Source organism: Ascaphus truei, chromosome 4 (genome assembly GCF_040206685.1).
Source record: "Ascaphus truei isolate aAscTru1 chromosome 4, aAscTru1.hap1, whole genome shotgun sequence".
NCBI classification, from domain to species: Eukaryota; Metazoa; Chordata; class Amphibia; order Anura; family Ascaphidae; genus Ascaphus; species Ascaphus truei.
In genome coordinates, this window is record NC_134486.1 from 350702656 (window position 1) to 350720598 (window position 17943).

The following is a 17943-nucleotide window of genomic DNA, read 5'->3' on the forward strand; positions in this document are numbered from 1 at the left end:
GGTGATTAGTGTCTGTATACGGTATGTCTGGAGAGTTGGCGTTGTGTGTTTATGCTAGAAAGGTGACTAATGCAGAAATAAACTTATACGGTTATGTTGTCTGTCAAACCCAGTCATTAGTACAATATTTATTAGTCCACAAGTGCACAATATTGCTTCATTGGCTTTCCTCTATTAACTGCACATTTTTAATGGTTGTATATGCGGTTTTCTCAGTTTGTGATACACACATCACTGGAATGTGTATTAAGAAGCATGGTTACCCCTTGTGTCTTCCTTGCTTAACCTTCAATAAACTATTAAAGCAACAGCAACCTACACCTGTGGTCTCCCACTAGTAATCCACTTACTCTTTCCACCTTAAGAGAAAAAAACCATACAACCTCTCACCCGTTGCATAGCAGCAGTGGGTATGTTTTACCTTTGTCTCAAGGATTTCATGAAAGCCATAATTTCCCTCCCTCAAGGTCCCTTTTATATCTTAGAAAATCCAAGACAGCCACCTGTACTACTTTGGTGATGTTACGAATTGTTGATTCAATTTACTGCAGTGTGTGTGTACAGTCTCTCAAATTAAATTCATGGCCTAGGTGAAATGTTAATTTTGTGTTATCCATTTCCCAACTACTGTTGTAATTTTTAAACATTTAGGCCACAGTAATGTATATAAGCAAGAAAGTAAAATAAATATACAACGATCTTACCAACAACTATACAATTTTATTTTAATTATATAGATACATATTATATACATATAGCAATCTGCACATACACATACTGTATAGGACACAGAAATACATTCCTGTACACTGATATTTACAAGGAAAGAATACTGTACAAATGACAGGCATATTGCACAAAGCATAGAAAGATCTTGATCTCCTTGACTGTTATATCATAAAACTTGAAACTTTATTTTTTACACTTACAGCATAGTTCACAAATTAACTTTGGTCAGGTCAACAAATGTTCACAAGTGTTTTAAAGTTAACATATAACAGTTCTGTTGTAAAGATAATCTAAAAGCAGCAAGAGAGGATTGAAGAAATTGACATGTATGTACATAGCTTAAATTCCACTATCCAGTGTCATTATTTTCCATTAACAGATATTGCACGCATATAACTGACTGTAAGCTGCTCTGAGCATAGACCTGCTTACTCATTATGCATGTCAGCACATTTACTAAAAGGAATCACATTACCCTTTACTTTGTTGTTTTGTCTCTTTAAAATTGTTCTGTGTTGCCGTTCAAATAAATGATTAAAACAAATACAAAAAAAGATATGCTTGATATACAAAAAAAGTGAGAATTAAAAATTTTCCAGGAAGGAAAAATAATGCTGTGTTGTGTATAATTCATAATAAAAACGAATGATTGGCATGTGAATGTATTTTCTTCAGTAAGTGTGAATAGATTTCAACTTGAATCTTAAAATACCCTTCAGTACTCATTGATCCAAATGCCTAAAGAGACCCAAATTCAGACATAGTAAAACGTTATTCCTTATTTATTTCCACTTTAAAAGAAACATTAAATATTTTATATATGTTGACTGGTTAATAAGGTGCTGTTTCTTTTACCTGGTGTAAATCAGGAAAGAAAAAGCTTTGACAAAAATCCATGAATGTATATTTAGGGAAACAAACCAGGGTATCTGGATAGTGGTAACTGAACTATTCAGTATACAGAATGTAGTAAACAACGTATGGCAAGTCACTTTGGTGATATAGAAGAGGCTGTTTGCTGCAGACACATGCTTACATTTTTAGAACAAATACTCCAAATCCTCAGAAATAGGACTCCCAAAATTGACCAATTGGTGAAACTGTTAATCTCATACATTGTTTGTTCTGGCAACAAGTGGCTAATGAAAAAAAATTATAGGCTGTCCAACCAACTTTGCCAAAAATATGGAATAATTTGCTGCACAGTTCATTAGAGCAGGTAAACAAAACTAATTACTTAATTTGATAACATGCAAAACTGTTAACAAATAACATTAAAGTATGTCATGTTTCATATGTAAAACAGTCCCCTGTAAACAATTTGAGAAAAGTCTCTACAGTTTAGAGCTTAGTGTAATTTTCAATACCCGAGGCAAGGCAAAGGTGACGTGAATTGCCCAAGGTCAAAAGGAATTGATATTCAATCCAGGTTCACATTTTAAAAAGACAGTGACATTAACACTGCTCCATTTCTTCTTTTTCCTTACATCCCTTCTTATTAATAAATGATAGCATAAGGCTGCGTCCCCGCTAGCGCTGAGCGGGTGGTGCTTGGCGAGGTGACTTGTGTGTATATATATATATATATATATATATATATATATATATATATATATATATATATATATATATATATATATATATATTATACACACACACACACACATACATACATACAAGTCCCTGCTTAAGCGAAGTTGGCCCGCGTATGCGCGGGCACACACGCCTCAGGTAAACAAATTTGTTCAACTTTCTTGCGCGCTCAGCTTCCCCCCCGCGAGCGCTTGCGAAAATTTAAAGGACACCTGGCGCTCATGCTTGGAGAGCTCTCCAAGCATGAGCGCGCTCAGCGCCAGCGGGGTCAAAGCCAAAGGGGGACTTATTCATAGCAATCCCCTTTAATATCAAGTATTTTTTTGTTACCGTATAGGAAAGTCCTTATGTTGAACCTCAGCACTCAAAAGTTTTGGGAACTCCTGCCCCGTCCCGCCAATTGCCAGGAAAACTAATTTTTGTTAAACTTTTGTCTGTACTCGCAAGTTATAACAAAGATGTCTGCGGGAGGTCACCCAATCAGAAGCTGCAAAAAGTCATGTCACGAAGATGTGAGCATGGAGTTCCGAGTTTTGGCTCCCAGGGACACCTTGTTTCAAATAGGGGGCAGAGGAATATGATATGGCACGGATTGCTGCGTTAAAGTGTGATACTGCTGATACCAGCGTGATCGCACGAAACCCGCAACTCAAGTTAACAGCAATTTCCGTGCGATCGGGCTGGAATCTGCAGAATCTCACACTGCCTGAATAAGAACTAATATCTAGCTTATGAAAACACATGCAGTGGCAATATCTATTCTATCACATCTCCTGAGAGAAAGTCCAGAAGGAGGAATACTTTTCAAATAATTTCCTAGATGTGAACGCACGCTAGCCATTAAGAACATGACAAGCACAACAAATTGAAAACAGTAGATGAGTCTATAAATGCAAAGTAAAATGCATTTCAATGAGCATCAGTTTTAAATGCTCTATACTACAAGTCTGAGTACCTCTATTAAGTACTCAGCAAGAATTGGTTTATATTAGCAAGAGTCTAAACAGCTTACTTTTAAAATGTCTGAAGTGCAAAGAAACTTTTTTTTGTTTGTTTTAAACCAGAAACACAATTAAAAATGTAATCACATTTTGCAGTCAGAAGTTATGGCAAAGTTTGTGTCTTCAAAGACTTCTCATATTATTGGCAAAAGCCACAGCTCCACCCTCGGTAATGATTTTACAATGTTTCTGAAGAGGCACAAAGTAGATAAGGAGTTAACATAGAGCTTGGTCAAAACAAACCAAACCGTGTGTCAAGCAGGAGACTGCACAGGTCACATATAAATTGCAAGGGATTTACTCTTGATCTTTGTTCTTGTGTCTCACACAATGTAGTGTGCATTTGCCACCTGTGAACCAAATGGCTTTGCCCCAGGCAGCTGTTTTCTGAAGTTTGCATTCCACAGAAGTAGCTAGCTAGTTTCCCCTCTGTGGAAAAAAAACTCACTGACAAATACACACATTGGGACTAAAATTTATCAAAGTCTTCTGTTTACACACCAAGGCCAACATTGGACTAAAAGCAGCATCCAAAGGGGGATTCACATTAAAAACAGTTACATTTTTCTTTTATGGTGCCATTTGAATGCACAGGTTCTGCTCTATTTTTGCAGCCAGAAGATTTATCTATGTATTAATGTGGCCTAACACAGGATGTCAAGTGTCTGTTTTTGAGGCAGCTCCCTGACTATCGCACATAGGTGACACAAACCGCATATAAATTAGAACCATGTTTTCCCAAGCTGTGAAAACGTCAAGGTTACAACAATAAAAGTAAAGCCACCAACTTTGTGACATTTCTTTTGAAAATATTACACTATTTTACAAAAATAATAGATTTAAGAAGTTATAGCATCGTCATGTTCTTGTTTGGGCTGTCAGGGTGTTGTGTTATAAAATATGCTATTTAATTGGAATTTACACACAACACAAGGATTTGATACTACAGGTTCACAGAAAAATCAGCATGACTTGAAGACATTTTGTCAGACCATTCAGAAGTGAACAAGTTAAAATGGCCACTGATATGATTTAGAAAAATTCTATTGTCCTATGTGCACCTATATTTGTTTAGCTAATAAACCAAACTAACCTGCTTTGACTACACTTGAATGGTACAGATCCACTCACATTAACTAATACACAGGGACAAGTGACAATAACTGAAGAGAATAAGAGCTGCAAATTGTTGCCAATGTCCTCATTATCTTAGGACCTCTTCACACCTTTCCCATCAGAGCACTGTGAAAAGCATTACTTCCAAATCAGACTAATTCTATACATGGTTAGGGGCATTAATGTTGCCAGCCAGAGATTCTCTGCAATACATGTTATGAAACGTCGTACCTTTCTATTTTGTAAGCATAGTAGCAAGAGTATTACACACTTCACTTTTACAGTTTAGCACTTTTACACAGGAAATAGACCACCCTCAAATAATCATTTTTTAGAATGTGAAGTATTAATAAAAATGAAAAAAAAAAAAAAAAACCTTGAGAAAAAACAAACATTATTTTCAATTATCATTACATTCCTAAGTAACCACCTTTTGTCACAGTGACCCCTATGCATTTCTACAAAAATAAGGATTTGAAACATTTGTATACAATACTGCTTGAATGATTATTTGAGGGAAACCAAACACTGCAATATCTTATTTTTCATTATAACCACGCTGAAAGTCGGATGTAAAAAGGCAAAAATCACTCATTCACAACATCAAAGGCCTCATGAACATCCATAAAGAATTCCAAGAGACCTACTGGCCTACATTCAGGTTCTAATGTGTTCTATTGAACTAGCATGTTAATGACACAGATAAGCAGTTATGCTTCTAGACAATAGACCTTTGGACCTGTATTTTTTTCCATGCTTGAACAATAAAACATACCACAACCTGCAATGACATCTCATTTACTGAATTCAAACAGATGTTGGTCCCACGGAAGAGAATATTTACTGGCTTTTGCAACCTAAGCTCAAACTGTGGACATGTACACAAGCTTTCTGGACTGCACAGAGGTCTTCTGACTATAGAAGGAACCAGTTACGTCTTGAAAGCTACTATGCAATACAACAGCATGTGTGCCCTTAAATATTGGTCTAATTAGGTGTTACATTTTGCAAAGAACAGGATTACACTATTGTAACAACTGGTGTCCAGACACCCCATATTTGTGCACTGGTACGAGATTCGGAGGCAAATTTCCCAAAGTATGCAAGACAGATTTTTTTTTTTGCAACCATGTAACATTTTGCTGGTCAGAGTTGTTGGTCAATTTGGCACAATGACCAAGCAAAGGCCGTGTGTGACAATTACTCTCTTTTGGTCGCAAGAACGAAATATTCAAACTCACTAGATGCCTAACAGCTTTAGCACCCCATGTCCATCATACAGGGGAACACCTGCCCACCTCAATCCACACCATCCCTTGCCCGGTCAAATTGTATGGAGGAACCACATTTCTACCACCCTCGTCAAAATCCATGTTAATATGACATTGTGGCTCAACATAAGCATTTCGTGGCATGACCCATGTCCATGGTACTGTAGGTTGTTGGAGGAGGGAGGGTCACCTACTTCTAAGTATGTCCTGGCATTTCCTTCACATGTCCAGCAACCTAATCACTCAATTCCCAGCTCCATCTTCCACAGAGACACATCCATGAGTGTGGCTTGTGTCTCTCTCCCCTCCCCCCTCGGTGGTGCTCAGGGCAGGTCAGGGGATGCCCCCCGTGTTCGTGACATGTCAGGGGATGCCCCCCGGTGGTGCTCAGGGCAGGTCAGGGGATGCCCCCCGGGTCTCCTTCGCCCTTTTGCAGCTGTACAACCACTTGATGATCCGCGCGTTGCGCTCCACCACCGACGTGTTGCTGCTGCCGCCCCCTCCCGCGGGGAGCTGCCCGCTCAGCGCCTCCTCCTCCAGCCCCTCCCCCCCGGCGCTGCCCTCCCCGCCGCTCCTCCGGCTGCAGCCGCCCTCCGAGGTGGCCACGCTGACGCTGCGGATCCGCTGCTCCAACCCCGCGACATCCAGCTTCTCCGCCGCGATGGTGGCCGCCGGGGCGAAGCTCTCCCGGCCCAGCTCCTCCACCACCTCGGGCTCCAACCCGCAGTACTTAAAGAAGGTGTCAAACTCCGCGGAGGAGACGGCGCGGGAGCAGCGGGAGCTGATGTCCGACTGCGAGCGGTGCAGGCCGGCCCGGCGGCAGCGGGGGTCCTTCCCCGGGGGGCTCCCCTCCTCCTCCTCCTCCTCCTCCTCTCCCTCCGCTCCCCGGGGCGGGCACGGCGGAGCCAGCAAGGACTTCTCCTTCAGCGAGCCGTGCAGGAGCCGGTGCACCAGCCCGGCCCGGGCTTGCTCCGCTGACGTCATGGGCCCGTCCCCTCGGCTCTTCTGCCGGTAGATGACCAGGGAGTCCGGGCGCAGCTGCCGCTTGCTGCTGCCGCCGCCGCCGCCGCCTCCTCTCCGGGAGGCCGGGGTGCTGGGGGACACGGGGGTGACGATGCAGGCGGACACGGGGGAGTTTCTGGGAGACGCCGCCGCCGCTGCTGCCTGCGGGCTCTTCCGGTAGCTGCTGCTCCCGGAGCTGCCCCCGCTGCTGCTCTCCGAAGCCGAGCTCCCCCCCGGACCCAGCCTCCGCCGCCGGCTGCTGCTGATGTTGTTGCTGCTCCCCCCCGGCGGGTCCTGCTTGGCGTTGCCCGGCCCCACCTGCTGCTGCTGGCTCTTCACGTACTTGGCTTTATCGGCTGCCAGCCTCTCCACGGCGCTGCCCGTGGCCCGCTGCGCCCCTTCCATCTGCCGCCGCAGGTAGCCGGGGCCCTTGGTCAGCAGCCGGACGGGCACCGCGGGGCTGTGGTGCAGCTCGGCGATGGGGTGCATCCTGACGGCGTGCATGATTTCCGTGGGCATAGCACCTCGGGGTGGGGGTGCCAGCAAATCCTCACGCCGAGAGAAGTGAGAATAAAAACACAGCAGTGAAGCCGCTGTTTACAAATTCAGCAAAGCAATCCCCGGCTGCTGTGTGGTCACTCTGCGTGTGTGTCCACTGAGGGTGCCTGCAAAACCCGCATCATCCTGCATGAAGTATATATATATATATGATAAACAAAATGAGCCCGGTTAATCACCGCGGTTGCTAAAGAAGTTGCTTCCTGTGAGGTGCAGCAGCCAGTCTGCATGCACGGGGCGCCCGAGCAGCACCTCCTGTCTGTGATACTTTCAGCACATCCACCTTGCTGCTGCCGAGCCCGCCCCCCTGCTCCCCGGCCTGACCAATCAGGGAGGCGCCCCTTGAGCTGTCTCTGACGTCCCCAGGAGAGGCAGAGACAGGCAAGACTTTATCGCCTGCAGCAAGGACAAGCCCTGGGTGCACTGTTTGCTTAGCGCGTGTATTATCATCACAACCCAGTCTCCTCCTCCTCCCCCTCCTCCTTCCTCCTCAGCCACAGTCTGCTTGATGCAGGAGTTGTATGATGTCACAGGTGCCTGAGGTGTAGGCATGTCAGAGGCAATGCAGGAAGTGTGTGCACAGCAAGGAAACCCTGTGACTGCACAATCACACTTTACACCTGTTACTGGAAAACATCCGCTGCACTTCTACACCCACGGGGCTATTCTTATAGGTTGGGGTTTTGGTTCTTTTTTGTCCCCACCATAATTTTATTTACCTGAGTAAATTCATACAGGTTTTATATAAAAAAAAAATGTAGGGATTGTTTTTCTTTCTTTAGGTTTACCATGAAAAATGTAAAATGCTTCTTTTTTAGACATCTACTACCTATTTCCGCCTATGCAAAACATCTATAACATTTAACATCTATACAATTGTTTCAATTTGGATTTTTTTATATGAAAAAAAATCTGACATTCATTTTGCATTGGTTTTACGGAAGGAACATGAAGGATGTTACAGTATATGTATGTAGCCATGCATAATAATGACTGCATACATCTTCCCTGTTGGCAGTAAGTCCTGGTAAATACAGGTCTGCCAACGGGAGTTATGGAGGTTTTCCCTCACACCCTTGTGTGGTGCCCTGTGTAAGGAAGGGAGTGGCTGTATGCTCTGAGTCCCTGGATAGTGACCTCAGAGATGCGCCTGCCCCCTGGAGTATAAAGGGCACAACACTGACAGTTAGTGTTGTTGTTGGTGAAGAAATAGTAACCCGAAGGTACCGAGAGGAAGTAACACTTTTGTGACCCTAGTGCAGTAACTAGCGGCAGCAGAGTGATAGATTAAGTTTGTCTATGCCACACTGTGTCCAGGGACCTGGCACAGCGGTGATCTCCCTAGGAGAAAGGGAATCCCACTTCAGTACGGGAGGGCGTACCTGGCAAAGGGACATCACGGAGAGATGTGTGGCTAGAGCCGGCAGCTGCATGGGGCAGTCTGCTACATCCCTGTATTCAATAAAGATGTCCTTGAGAAAAAGAACCCCACTGTGTGAGTGTGAGATTACTCAACAGTGGATGGCACCAAGAAGGAGTTCCTCACCAGGACCATCTCCCTGCGGAAGCACAGATCCTGATGAGGTGGAGGCGCTGCACATGAAGTAAGTTGGACTCGCACACACTACCTCAGCTACCTGTCCTGATGACATCCCCTACTAACACCCAGCGGGAGACTCAAGAGTCCTGTTACTTGCAGGTGCACCACCACACACGCCTTGTAATGGGGGGGCTGGTTAGACTACACGGGCCAATATGAGATTGGGTGGGTCAGGCCAGAGGGAACACCCGTTACAATTGGAGGCGCTGCTGAGATACCTGTCAACAGGACAGGCTTTTGCTAGGCACACATTAGGAAAGAGAGAAGTGTCTGCTGCCACTTTGTGCTGCGTGGGACGGAGCCAGGGGTAGTCAGGGAGATGCTGGATATGCATGCCGCAAAGACGCCTTGGGATCCGTTAGGGGTTAGTGAGTCTGGAGCCGGGGGCTATTGCTGTTCTAGTCGCCTTGAGGTAGCGCTAGCGGGGGACGCCTGAAGGGGTAAACTGGTAACTGAGAGCAGGAATTCTGGAAGGGTCCGCACTAGGCTAGCCAAAAGTAGGTCGACGCCCAAAGTACTGCATGGAAGAGCCAGAGTACTCTAGTCTCCATTCCAGATCACTTACCAAGGAGCACAGACTGGAGGAACGTGTTACAGTAGACACAGAAAGAGTGAGCCTAGCCTGAGGTAGTGCAAACACGAGTCAGATCTACGTTAGGTACACAAGGTGGTGCACAAGGCATGTTTATTGTACAGATGTGGTAGCTGCCCCGCAGAGCGGAGCTCCACGTACAGAGAATCGGTGTTCAACGATCACGAGAGACGTGTTCAACGATCACGAGAGACCTGTCGGAATGGAGGATCTGTACAGAACAGAAGGTCCAGGATGGCGGAGAGAGAGAACCACGAGAATGGAGGATCTGCATAGAGCAGAAGGTCCAGGATTGCGGTCAGACGAAGAACAAGCTACAGAAGAGACTTTTGTGAGTTTGTTGTGGAATGGCGTGAAAGCCGTGGCTGCGCCGTGTTTGTCGTGTTTTTGTTCTCGGGATGATACCCCTGAGAATAATGAGCAGGACAGTGTGCTTAGATGGGAGGAACGAAATGGACTTTGTTATACCCCAATTAACAAACAGCCAGACGCTGCCTTAAATGAAAGAAAGGACAATGCTTACCAAAATGGCGGTTCCCGCTTCCCCGGGACGCCGCGTGGGCATGCTGCAGAAAGTCTTGCAACTTTGCAGTTTGCTAATTGTTGGCCAGGATTGGCGCCAACGAGAAAACTCCACCCCGCTGAGGAGTTTGGCGCGAAAGCTGGAGCCGCGCCCTCATGGACTATGACTCACTCCGCACCTGTGCTGGGTCAGCCTACAAATCTACGAGACATCCCCCTAGTTTCAACCAGGGGGAGTGGTTTGCGGTTACACCGGATGTCGACAGAGAAAATGGGAGGAAGGGTTGCTACCTCTGCCCATGCCTTTCAGTTGCGAAGAGCCATTGATCAGTATAGACCTCTGAGACGAGTGCCTCCGCTGGTAAAGATGGCTGAAGCTGCTGACAAAGTGGACCAAGGTCCTGTGATTTCCACTCACCCTTATTCGGCTCCAGGAGGCTTCCTGATAATCCGTGTGGAGGGTGTGGAGACTGTGGCATGTCTTTGCCTGCAGTGCAGACTGCCGGGCGGAGCCGTGGGCAGCGAGGCCCGATGCCCCCACTGCGGACTGCAGTACATGTGGCCAATGACCACATTCGTACCGGTGCAGGCTGTGGGAGTAGCCGGGAATGTCCCGATTCCAAGAGAAGAACAGCCGGGAGCTCTCTGGAACAAGAGTGCCAGTCCCGCAGAGTCGGAGCCATCATTAGTGCTTCCGATAGAGAAATCCAGTCATCGGAGAGGTGATCACCGAGGAGCCCATCGCCGGTCTCCTACCGGGATGCCTCGGCCGAATTGCAAACTGGAATCCTCGGATGAGGAGTGTGCAAGGCTGGCGAGTAAGACGGTCATCAGACGAGACTGTCATACCATTGGTACGCCATGGAGGGATGAAATTCCTCGTGGTGTGGAGACGCGGAGTCGAGAGTCTCCCGTACCGCGACCTCCCGATCGCCGGAGTCCCACTGCCGTGGTGACTAGTGGATCGGATGCGGGTCGATCAACCCCGACCCTGCGAGGTGCTAAGACACAGTGCCTGTTGCAGAACCGAGGGGAGGAAGAGCCGGAGAAGCGAGTCCAGAGCCAGACTGGATCGCGCAGCAGACGGGCGTTGCCGGATGTCATGGTGGAGGAAGAGATCTCGATTGGGGATCCATCCCAAGATGGCGTCGCAGCACGTGCGTGTGCGGAAGTGGTGAAGGCGGACCAGGGAGGCCCCGAGTGGGAGATGGTGCCGCCTCTGAGGTCAAGCAGCGAGAAACGATCCCCTACTACCAGGGGGAACGGACGTTTGAACTGCAACCCCAGAAGCTCCGCTGTTGAGCATAAAGATGGACTTTGTGGCGACGTCAAGACAGGTATCGCTGGAGAGCAGGTCGAAACCCTGTCAGTACCTACTGTTCGGTCCCGTCCCCAAACCCCATCCACACCCAAGGTTAGCCCCAAGGCCCTAGTTAAAGCCCCTGTACCCGTCACTATTTTATTTGGGTCCAGTTCCAGCTTAGGGTTGTCCGGGGAGTCACGGGGTCCTTCCGGTGATTGGACTGGAAGCCTGGACTTGGGTACGTCGGATGATGGGTCGGAGGGAGGAGGGAGTATGTCTAGGCAAGTGTCTGTATCTAGCGATTGTCCTAGTGGGCTTAGTATCACAGTACGAAACACCTCTCAGTATAAAAGAGTTAATGAGAGATCTGAGGGTACATCTGGGGTGTCTTCTGGTGGGCCTGATGAGGAGTCCATAGAAGAGAGTACAGATCCTAGCTCCGAGGAACGGAAGGAGACTAGGTGGTGGGCCCCATTGTACGAGGGGTATGTATCATGGTTCGACCGCACCCGCTTTATTTTAGAGAGGGAGGGGGTGGTTGATCACTGGTGGGCTGCCGGTGACTTTGACGACGAGTCATACCTTAGGGCCCTAAGGGTAAGGTGGGATCGAATCCAGGCAGGCCTTGTTATACCTAAGGGGTCCGCAGGGTTGGATGATCCGGTAGAAACGGATGAGCCCCTGTCATGGGTGTTGCCCGGAGCGGCTGGGCAAGGTGGCTTGACCAGGTCGTGTCGAGCTGAACGGGCTATTGCGGCGAAGTATAGGAAGTCCCATGGGCTTGATTACCCTTACGTCCCTGAACCTCTAATGCGAGAGATAGAGGAGAATAGGGAGAGATGGCTCAAAACTGATATACAGTATTATATCGTGGAGAGAGGGGGAGCCATAAAAGGGATACAGGCTGAGCAGAGGGTAGCTCAACTGATGAGGGTATGGAAGATAGGGCGCAGTGTATATATGCATAAGGTAGTATACTGCAATGAGCGAGGAGTACCCAGAGAATACAGCGTGACTGTACATGATGCCGCGGGGCGAGAGGTGAAGAAGCCAGATCCTCGGCATTATTATTGAGTATCCAATAGAGTGGTCTGTTGTTTTCTTTAACGCTCCCTGCTGGTCAGTGAGTGTATTGGGCTTACATTATTATGTCCATGCAATGATGTTTGCTATGTTATTTGTGTGTTCTTTTGCAGTGTTTCCTGGCGCAAGGTACACCAAATTTAGGTCCCAGCCGGGACGGTGGGTATTAACCAGGGGGAGTATGTAGCCATGCATAATAATGACTGCATACATCTTCCCTGTTGGCAGTAAGTCCTGGTAAATACAGGTCTGCCAACGGGAGTTATGGAGGTTTTCCCTCACACCCTTGTGTGGTGCCCTGTGTAAGGAAGGGAGTGGCTGTATGCTCTGAGTCCCTGGATAGTGACCTCAGAGATGCGCCTGCCCCCTGGAGTATAAAGGGCACAACACTGACAGTTAGTGTTGTTGTTGGTGAAGAAATAGTAACCCGAAGGTACCGAGAGGAAGTAACACTTTTGTGACCCTAGTGCAGTAACTAGCGGCAGCAGAGTGATAGATTAAGTTTGTCTATGCCACACTGTGTCCAGGGACCTGGCACAGCGGTGATCTCCCTAGGAGAAAGGGAATCCCACTTCAGTACGGGAGGGCGTACCTGGCAAAGGGACATCACGGAGAGATGTGTGGCTAGAGCCGGCAGCTGCATGGGGCAGTCTGCTACATCCCTGTATTCAATAAAGATGTCCTTGAGAAAAAGAACCCCACTGTGTGAGTGTGAGATTACTCAACAGTGGATGGCACCAAGAAGGAGTTCCTCACCAGGACCATCTCCCTGCGGAAGCACAGATCCTGATGAGGTGGAGGCGCTGCACATGAAGTAAGTTGGACTCGCACACACTACCTCAGCTACCTGTCCTGATGACATCCCCTACTAACACCCAGCGGGAGACTCAAGAGTCCTGTTACTTGCAGGTGCACCACCACACACGCCTTGTAATGGGGGGGCTGGTTAGACTACACGGGCCAATATGAGATTGGGTGGGTCAGGCCAGAGGGAACACCCGTTACATGTATGCAACTTGATTTTGCAGTAACAATTTGACACACCACTGGTCTATATTTTCAGGCAACTGCAGGGCTAAATTAATTTAGATAATCGCATTTTTATCTCACATTTCATATATCAATGTACATTACTCTAATTTGACCCAGTGTGTCATCTTGAAATTAGGGAATGTTAAATTCTGTGTTTACGAGTGTTATCTTCTCTCTTTATTCTGCACCCACTCCCACTCAGTATATTGTACTTACCTTGACCCATACTCAGTATATTGTACTAACAATTTGGGCCATCAAATACAATCAATTTATTTGTCAAGTTTCTTGCATATGATTCTGCGATTCGTTGGAAGGATTTTGAATGTGTATTTCTTACCATCACTGTACCAAGCTACTCTGCCCTTGATTTAGCCTCCAAACATCATTTTAGTGTAGCCAGGCCATCTGTGGCTACTAGCTGGCTTCCCTCCTGGCAGTAAGCCCTTGTATAAGCAGGCCTTGCCAGTAGTTTTTATGGGGTTTTCCCCTCCTGGGCACTGCACTTGAGTGACAGCGGGAGGCGGTGACATCAGGCCTGGGCATGACCAATCATGAGTCAGACCTTGTGCCCTCCTCCTGGCTGTACTTAAGGGCAGGTACCACCCAAATTTAGAAGTGCCTTTCCCCACTTGAGGAAGGCAGGTCACACAGTGGAGAGGCTGATATTGGGCCTTCTCCAGTCCTTTTGCCTCCGGAGGAGAGTGAGTGTGGACCATACCTCTGCCTCTGCTAGGGAGGTAAGGAAGAGCTAGGACGGCTGCGGGTGCCGTTGGCCTGTAGTGACGGTCCAGGGACCATCCTTCAGTGGAAGCTGAGAAGTACTGTACAAGGCAGAAGACAATAAACCGTTCCTGTTTGCATATACTTCCTTCCTGGTGCGTGACCTTACTGGGGGGGGGGGGAGGGGGGAAGAGGTAATAGTTCTACTGTGGGAGATCACCTTCAGTTCCCTGGAGCCTACGGCAGATGGAGGCGCTGCACTGCTAACAAGATATGTAGGGTATGAACCCCAGAAGCTTAGTCCTGTGTCCCCACTACCACCAGGATGTGCCACCCCCTGCTGTCACTCAAGTGCAGTACCAAAGGGAAGGGGAAAACCCCATACCAACTACTGGCAACCTGATTGTACCAGGGTTTACTGCCAGCCCAAGGGCAGAATAGTAGCCATGATATAGAAAATAAGCCGGTTGCTAGCTGAAGGAGCCGCGCTTCATGTGTGATAGTCAGTAGAAATATATTGATTTAGTTGCTCCGGTGACAGAAATGGGCACTATATGAGGGATATTAGGGTAGCCTCCAGGGGGAAGTGCGTCAGTAGTATCATAGATAAAATACAGCTGAAATATAAACACAAAAGTCCAATAAGAAGCTTGTATATGGCGTGGAGTGTACTATTTACTGACGATCAGTCGCCATGTCCCTTATCCTCGTGGCCACATATTTGCAGTGAAGCACAGCGTTTCTGTCTGCGTCTTGTCCAATCCTGGGATACCAGCAGGGTGAGGGAGGATCGGTATGACGTCCAAACCTGAACAAGCGATGGAACTCACCAGCCAAAAATTGAATAAAAAAACTTTATTAGGCTACATAAAAAATGTGAACATCCACATGGAGAACCTAGCTCCTCCTCCCACGCGTTTCACAACGTCTGGCGCTTTCTCAAGGAGCATGACAAGAGAGGAGGGGAAGTACTATTTAAATCCCTCCTCTCTGATTAAAACATTGCACACATCTGTGTGCTATACAAATGAGCTATATAAAAGCAATTATATGGACTGAGCACGGACAGACATAATTAGAGGAAAAAACAGGTGCACCAAAGAAGAGAATACTAAATAAATTAACCCCTGAAATATAACTTGTAATCAACAATTAGTAAAATATTAATAATCTAGTATAGATTGAAATATACTGTTTCGAATTATTTTAATAAATAATGAAATAAAAAACATTTTTAGTGTCATAATAATTAACCAACACTATAGTGTATTAAAATATATGTTATCATAAGTACGATTTATAATCTATAGTAATTAACTAAAATATGTTGATGGGGTTGATGGATTCATTCTTATTTAGTGAACCAATACTATTACACCATAACAAAAATGTATAAAGACAGTGACCCTTAAATGATCAGTTAAGTCCATATGAAGATTCCCATTAGAACACATTATGACTAAACTATATATATATAATCACAAAATGTCATAGTAGTTACCCATAACATTACGGAATAGTTATATAACATAACGAAATCCTATGGAAAAAGGAAAATATCCACATCAATGATATCAATGGGTAAAAAGAAAAGCATCTATCACATTAAAAAACAGAATTATTTAAATGGTAAAAATTAATTATCATATACAGAAGGCAGAAAGCAATAAATTCTTGATGCATAGTCAATGGACAATGTGTGTATAAATGTTTATTTACAAAGAAAAAGAAGCAGGCACACGGTCTTACTCAAAGGGAAGTTTAATATGCCATAAAGTCCAACGTTTTGGCAGTCAAATACTGCCTTTCCCAAGGTGAAGGCTACCAAACAAATGAAAACAGTCAAAATATATACCACCCCCCTGATACTCACCCCTCCCCATTCTGCCACATAACCAGGATGTTGATGCAGGATTATACTAATGTCATTAGCAGTATACAGTCACATGTTTTTAATAGTATATTGCTGTATTAGTTTTGTGCACATATGCTTTATTAATATTTTGGTGTGTGGTTTATTTACACTTTCAGGGTGATTTATGGGAGTGTCTCACTCCTCCCTGCTCTGACACTGATCCCTTGGCGACGGATACATCTTTGTCCAGCCCTGTGAGTACAGTCTTGATTGGTGCATGCCCCCCCCCTATTCCCCCCCCCTTACGGCCGGGTCACACTGACGTCATCATGGGGGAGTGTTCAGTCTGGGGAGAGGTGTGGCTGTGGCTGCAGTCCTCCAAGACAGCTCTATGCTGTATTGCCAGGGATTTAGACCTAGATGTCTGACGTCACTAGGGGGCGCCATATGGTAGCTCTGACGTCATCTGGTGGGCGTCAACATCCTGGTTATGTGGGAGAATGGGGAGGGGTGAGTATCCGGGGGGTTGGTATATATTTTGACTGTTTTCATGTGTTTGGTAGCCTTCACCTTGAGAAAGGCAGTATTTGACTGCCGAAACGTTGGACTTTATGGCATATTAAACCTCCTTTTGAGTAAGACCGTGTGCCTGCTTCTTTTTCTTTGTACTGGAACATTTGGGACGACAGGAGCTCCCCAGGACCAGCGCACCGGCAGCTAAGTACCCCACCTCTATTACCATTGATATTGAGTGCGTGTCTCATCCTCTTTCTATAAATGTTTATTTAAACATAATTCACAAAAAAGTCTTAAGGTCCCATTTTGTGTTAAGACCTTTAGGTATCAATGTATCGAGGGTAAAGATCCAGAACGCCTCTCTTTTAGGCCTCGTTCAGGGTGCTGGCTTCGGAGGGAGGGCGTGCTGCCGTGCGTGCTGCCGTGAGAAACAAAGTATTCAATTTGAATACTGGTTGTCAGGGTAGCAACCGCCCTGTCTCCGAGGCCAGGAGTTTAAGCTGGCTACAGTTTCAATAAACGAAAATTTCGTTTTTTGGAGCTGCAGCAGCGTCACTGGGACCTAGGCAGCCAATGAAATCATTCTTCAGAATGATTTCATGACTGCAACCTCGATACTTACCCTGCTGTATGTAACCCCGCCCCCTCCCCAACGCTGAAAAGTCTGCTGGGGGATAAACACAGATCGCCCAGCAAACTGCCGCACTGCCTTCCTCCCGCCCTCCCTCCGAGTCCTGCAGCTGGCACCCTGAACAAGGCCTTATAGAGATAGTTCGTTCTGTCTCCCCCTCTTAAGTTGGTTTTAATATGCTCAATGGCTATGCATCTGAACTTAGACAAACTGCTATTTTGACAATCTTTAAAGTGATATGCAACTGGTTGTGTGAGATCTCCTTTAATAATGGATCTCACATGTTCTTGAATTCTTATTTTAAAGGCTCTAGTTGTTAAGCCTATGTACTTTTTTCCACAGCCACATATAAGCATATATATGATATATTCTGTTTTACATGTAATAAATGCCATTATGTTGACTTTTTTGGTCTCATCTTGATTGGAAAAATATCCTGTTTTTAATACATATTTGCTTATATTACATTTTGCACAAGGGTAGCAACCAAGCAAATTAGGAAAAAGTTGTTTTTTATTTGTATTTGATTGTTGTCTGGGTATGCTGGATGATACAGCATTTCCAATAGTAGGAGATTTTCTAAATACAAATTTTGGATCTGATGAGACAAAGTTTCTCAGAAGAGGGTCAGTAGTCAGAATATTCCAATGTTTTTTAATTATAGCTCTTATACTCATTGCTTGGTTGCTATATTGAGTAATGAACATTGGTATATCACATTGAGAGTGTTACGAGTGTGTGGCTTACGAAAAATATCAGTGTGTACCTTGAGATCAGGAGTGACATAAAGTAAAAGGTCTAACAAATGAATGTGAT

The 17943-nt window shown here is 45.9% G+C and overlaps 1 protein-coding gene across 1 annotated transcript; it reads right to left on the reverse strand.

Annotated features, from left to right (window-relative positions):
* Nucleotides 1–712: 712 nt before the first annotated feature.
* FAM110C (family with sequence similarity 110 member C) lies at nt 713–7702 on the reverse strand. Its single transcript, XM_075598253.1, has 2 exons — nt 6073–7702; nt 713–6042 (listed from the first exon to the last, which is right to left on the reverse strand). The coding sequence occupies exon 1, from the start codon at nt 7229–7231 to the stop codon at nt 6098–6100; it is 1134 nt and encodes a 377-aa protein (XP_075454368.1). The 5' UTR covers nt 7232–7702; the 3' UTR covers nt 713–6042; nt 6073–6097.
* Nucleotides 7703–17943: the final 10241 nt, after the last annotated feature.

Excerpts from the sequence above, each read along its gene's own strand:
- FAM110C (XM_075598253.1), bottom strand. The coding sequence starts at position 7,231 with ATGCCCACGGAAATCATGCACGCCGTCAGGATGCACCCCATCGCCGAG.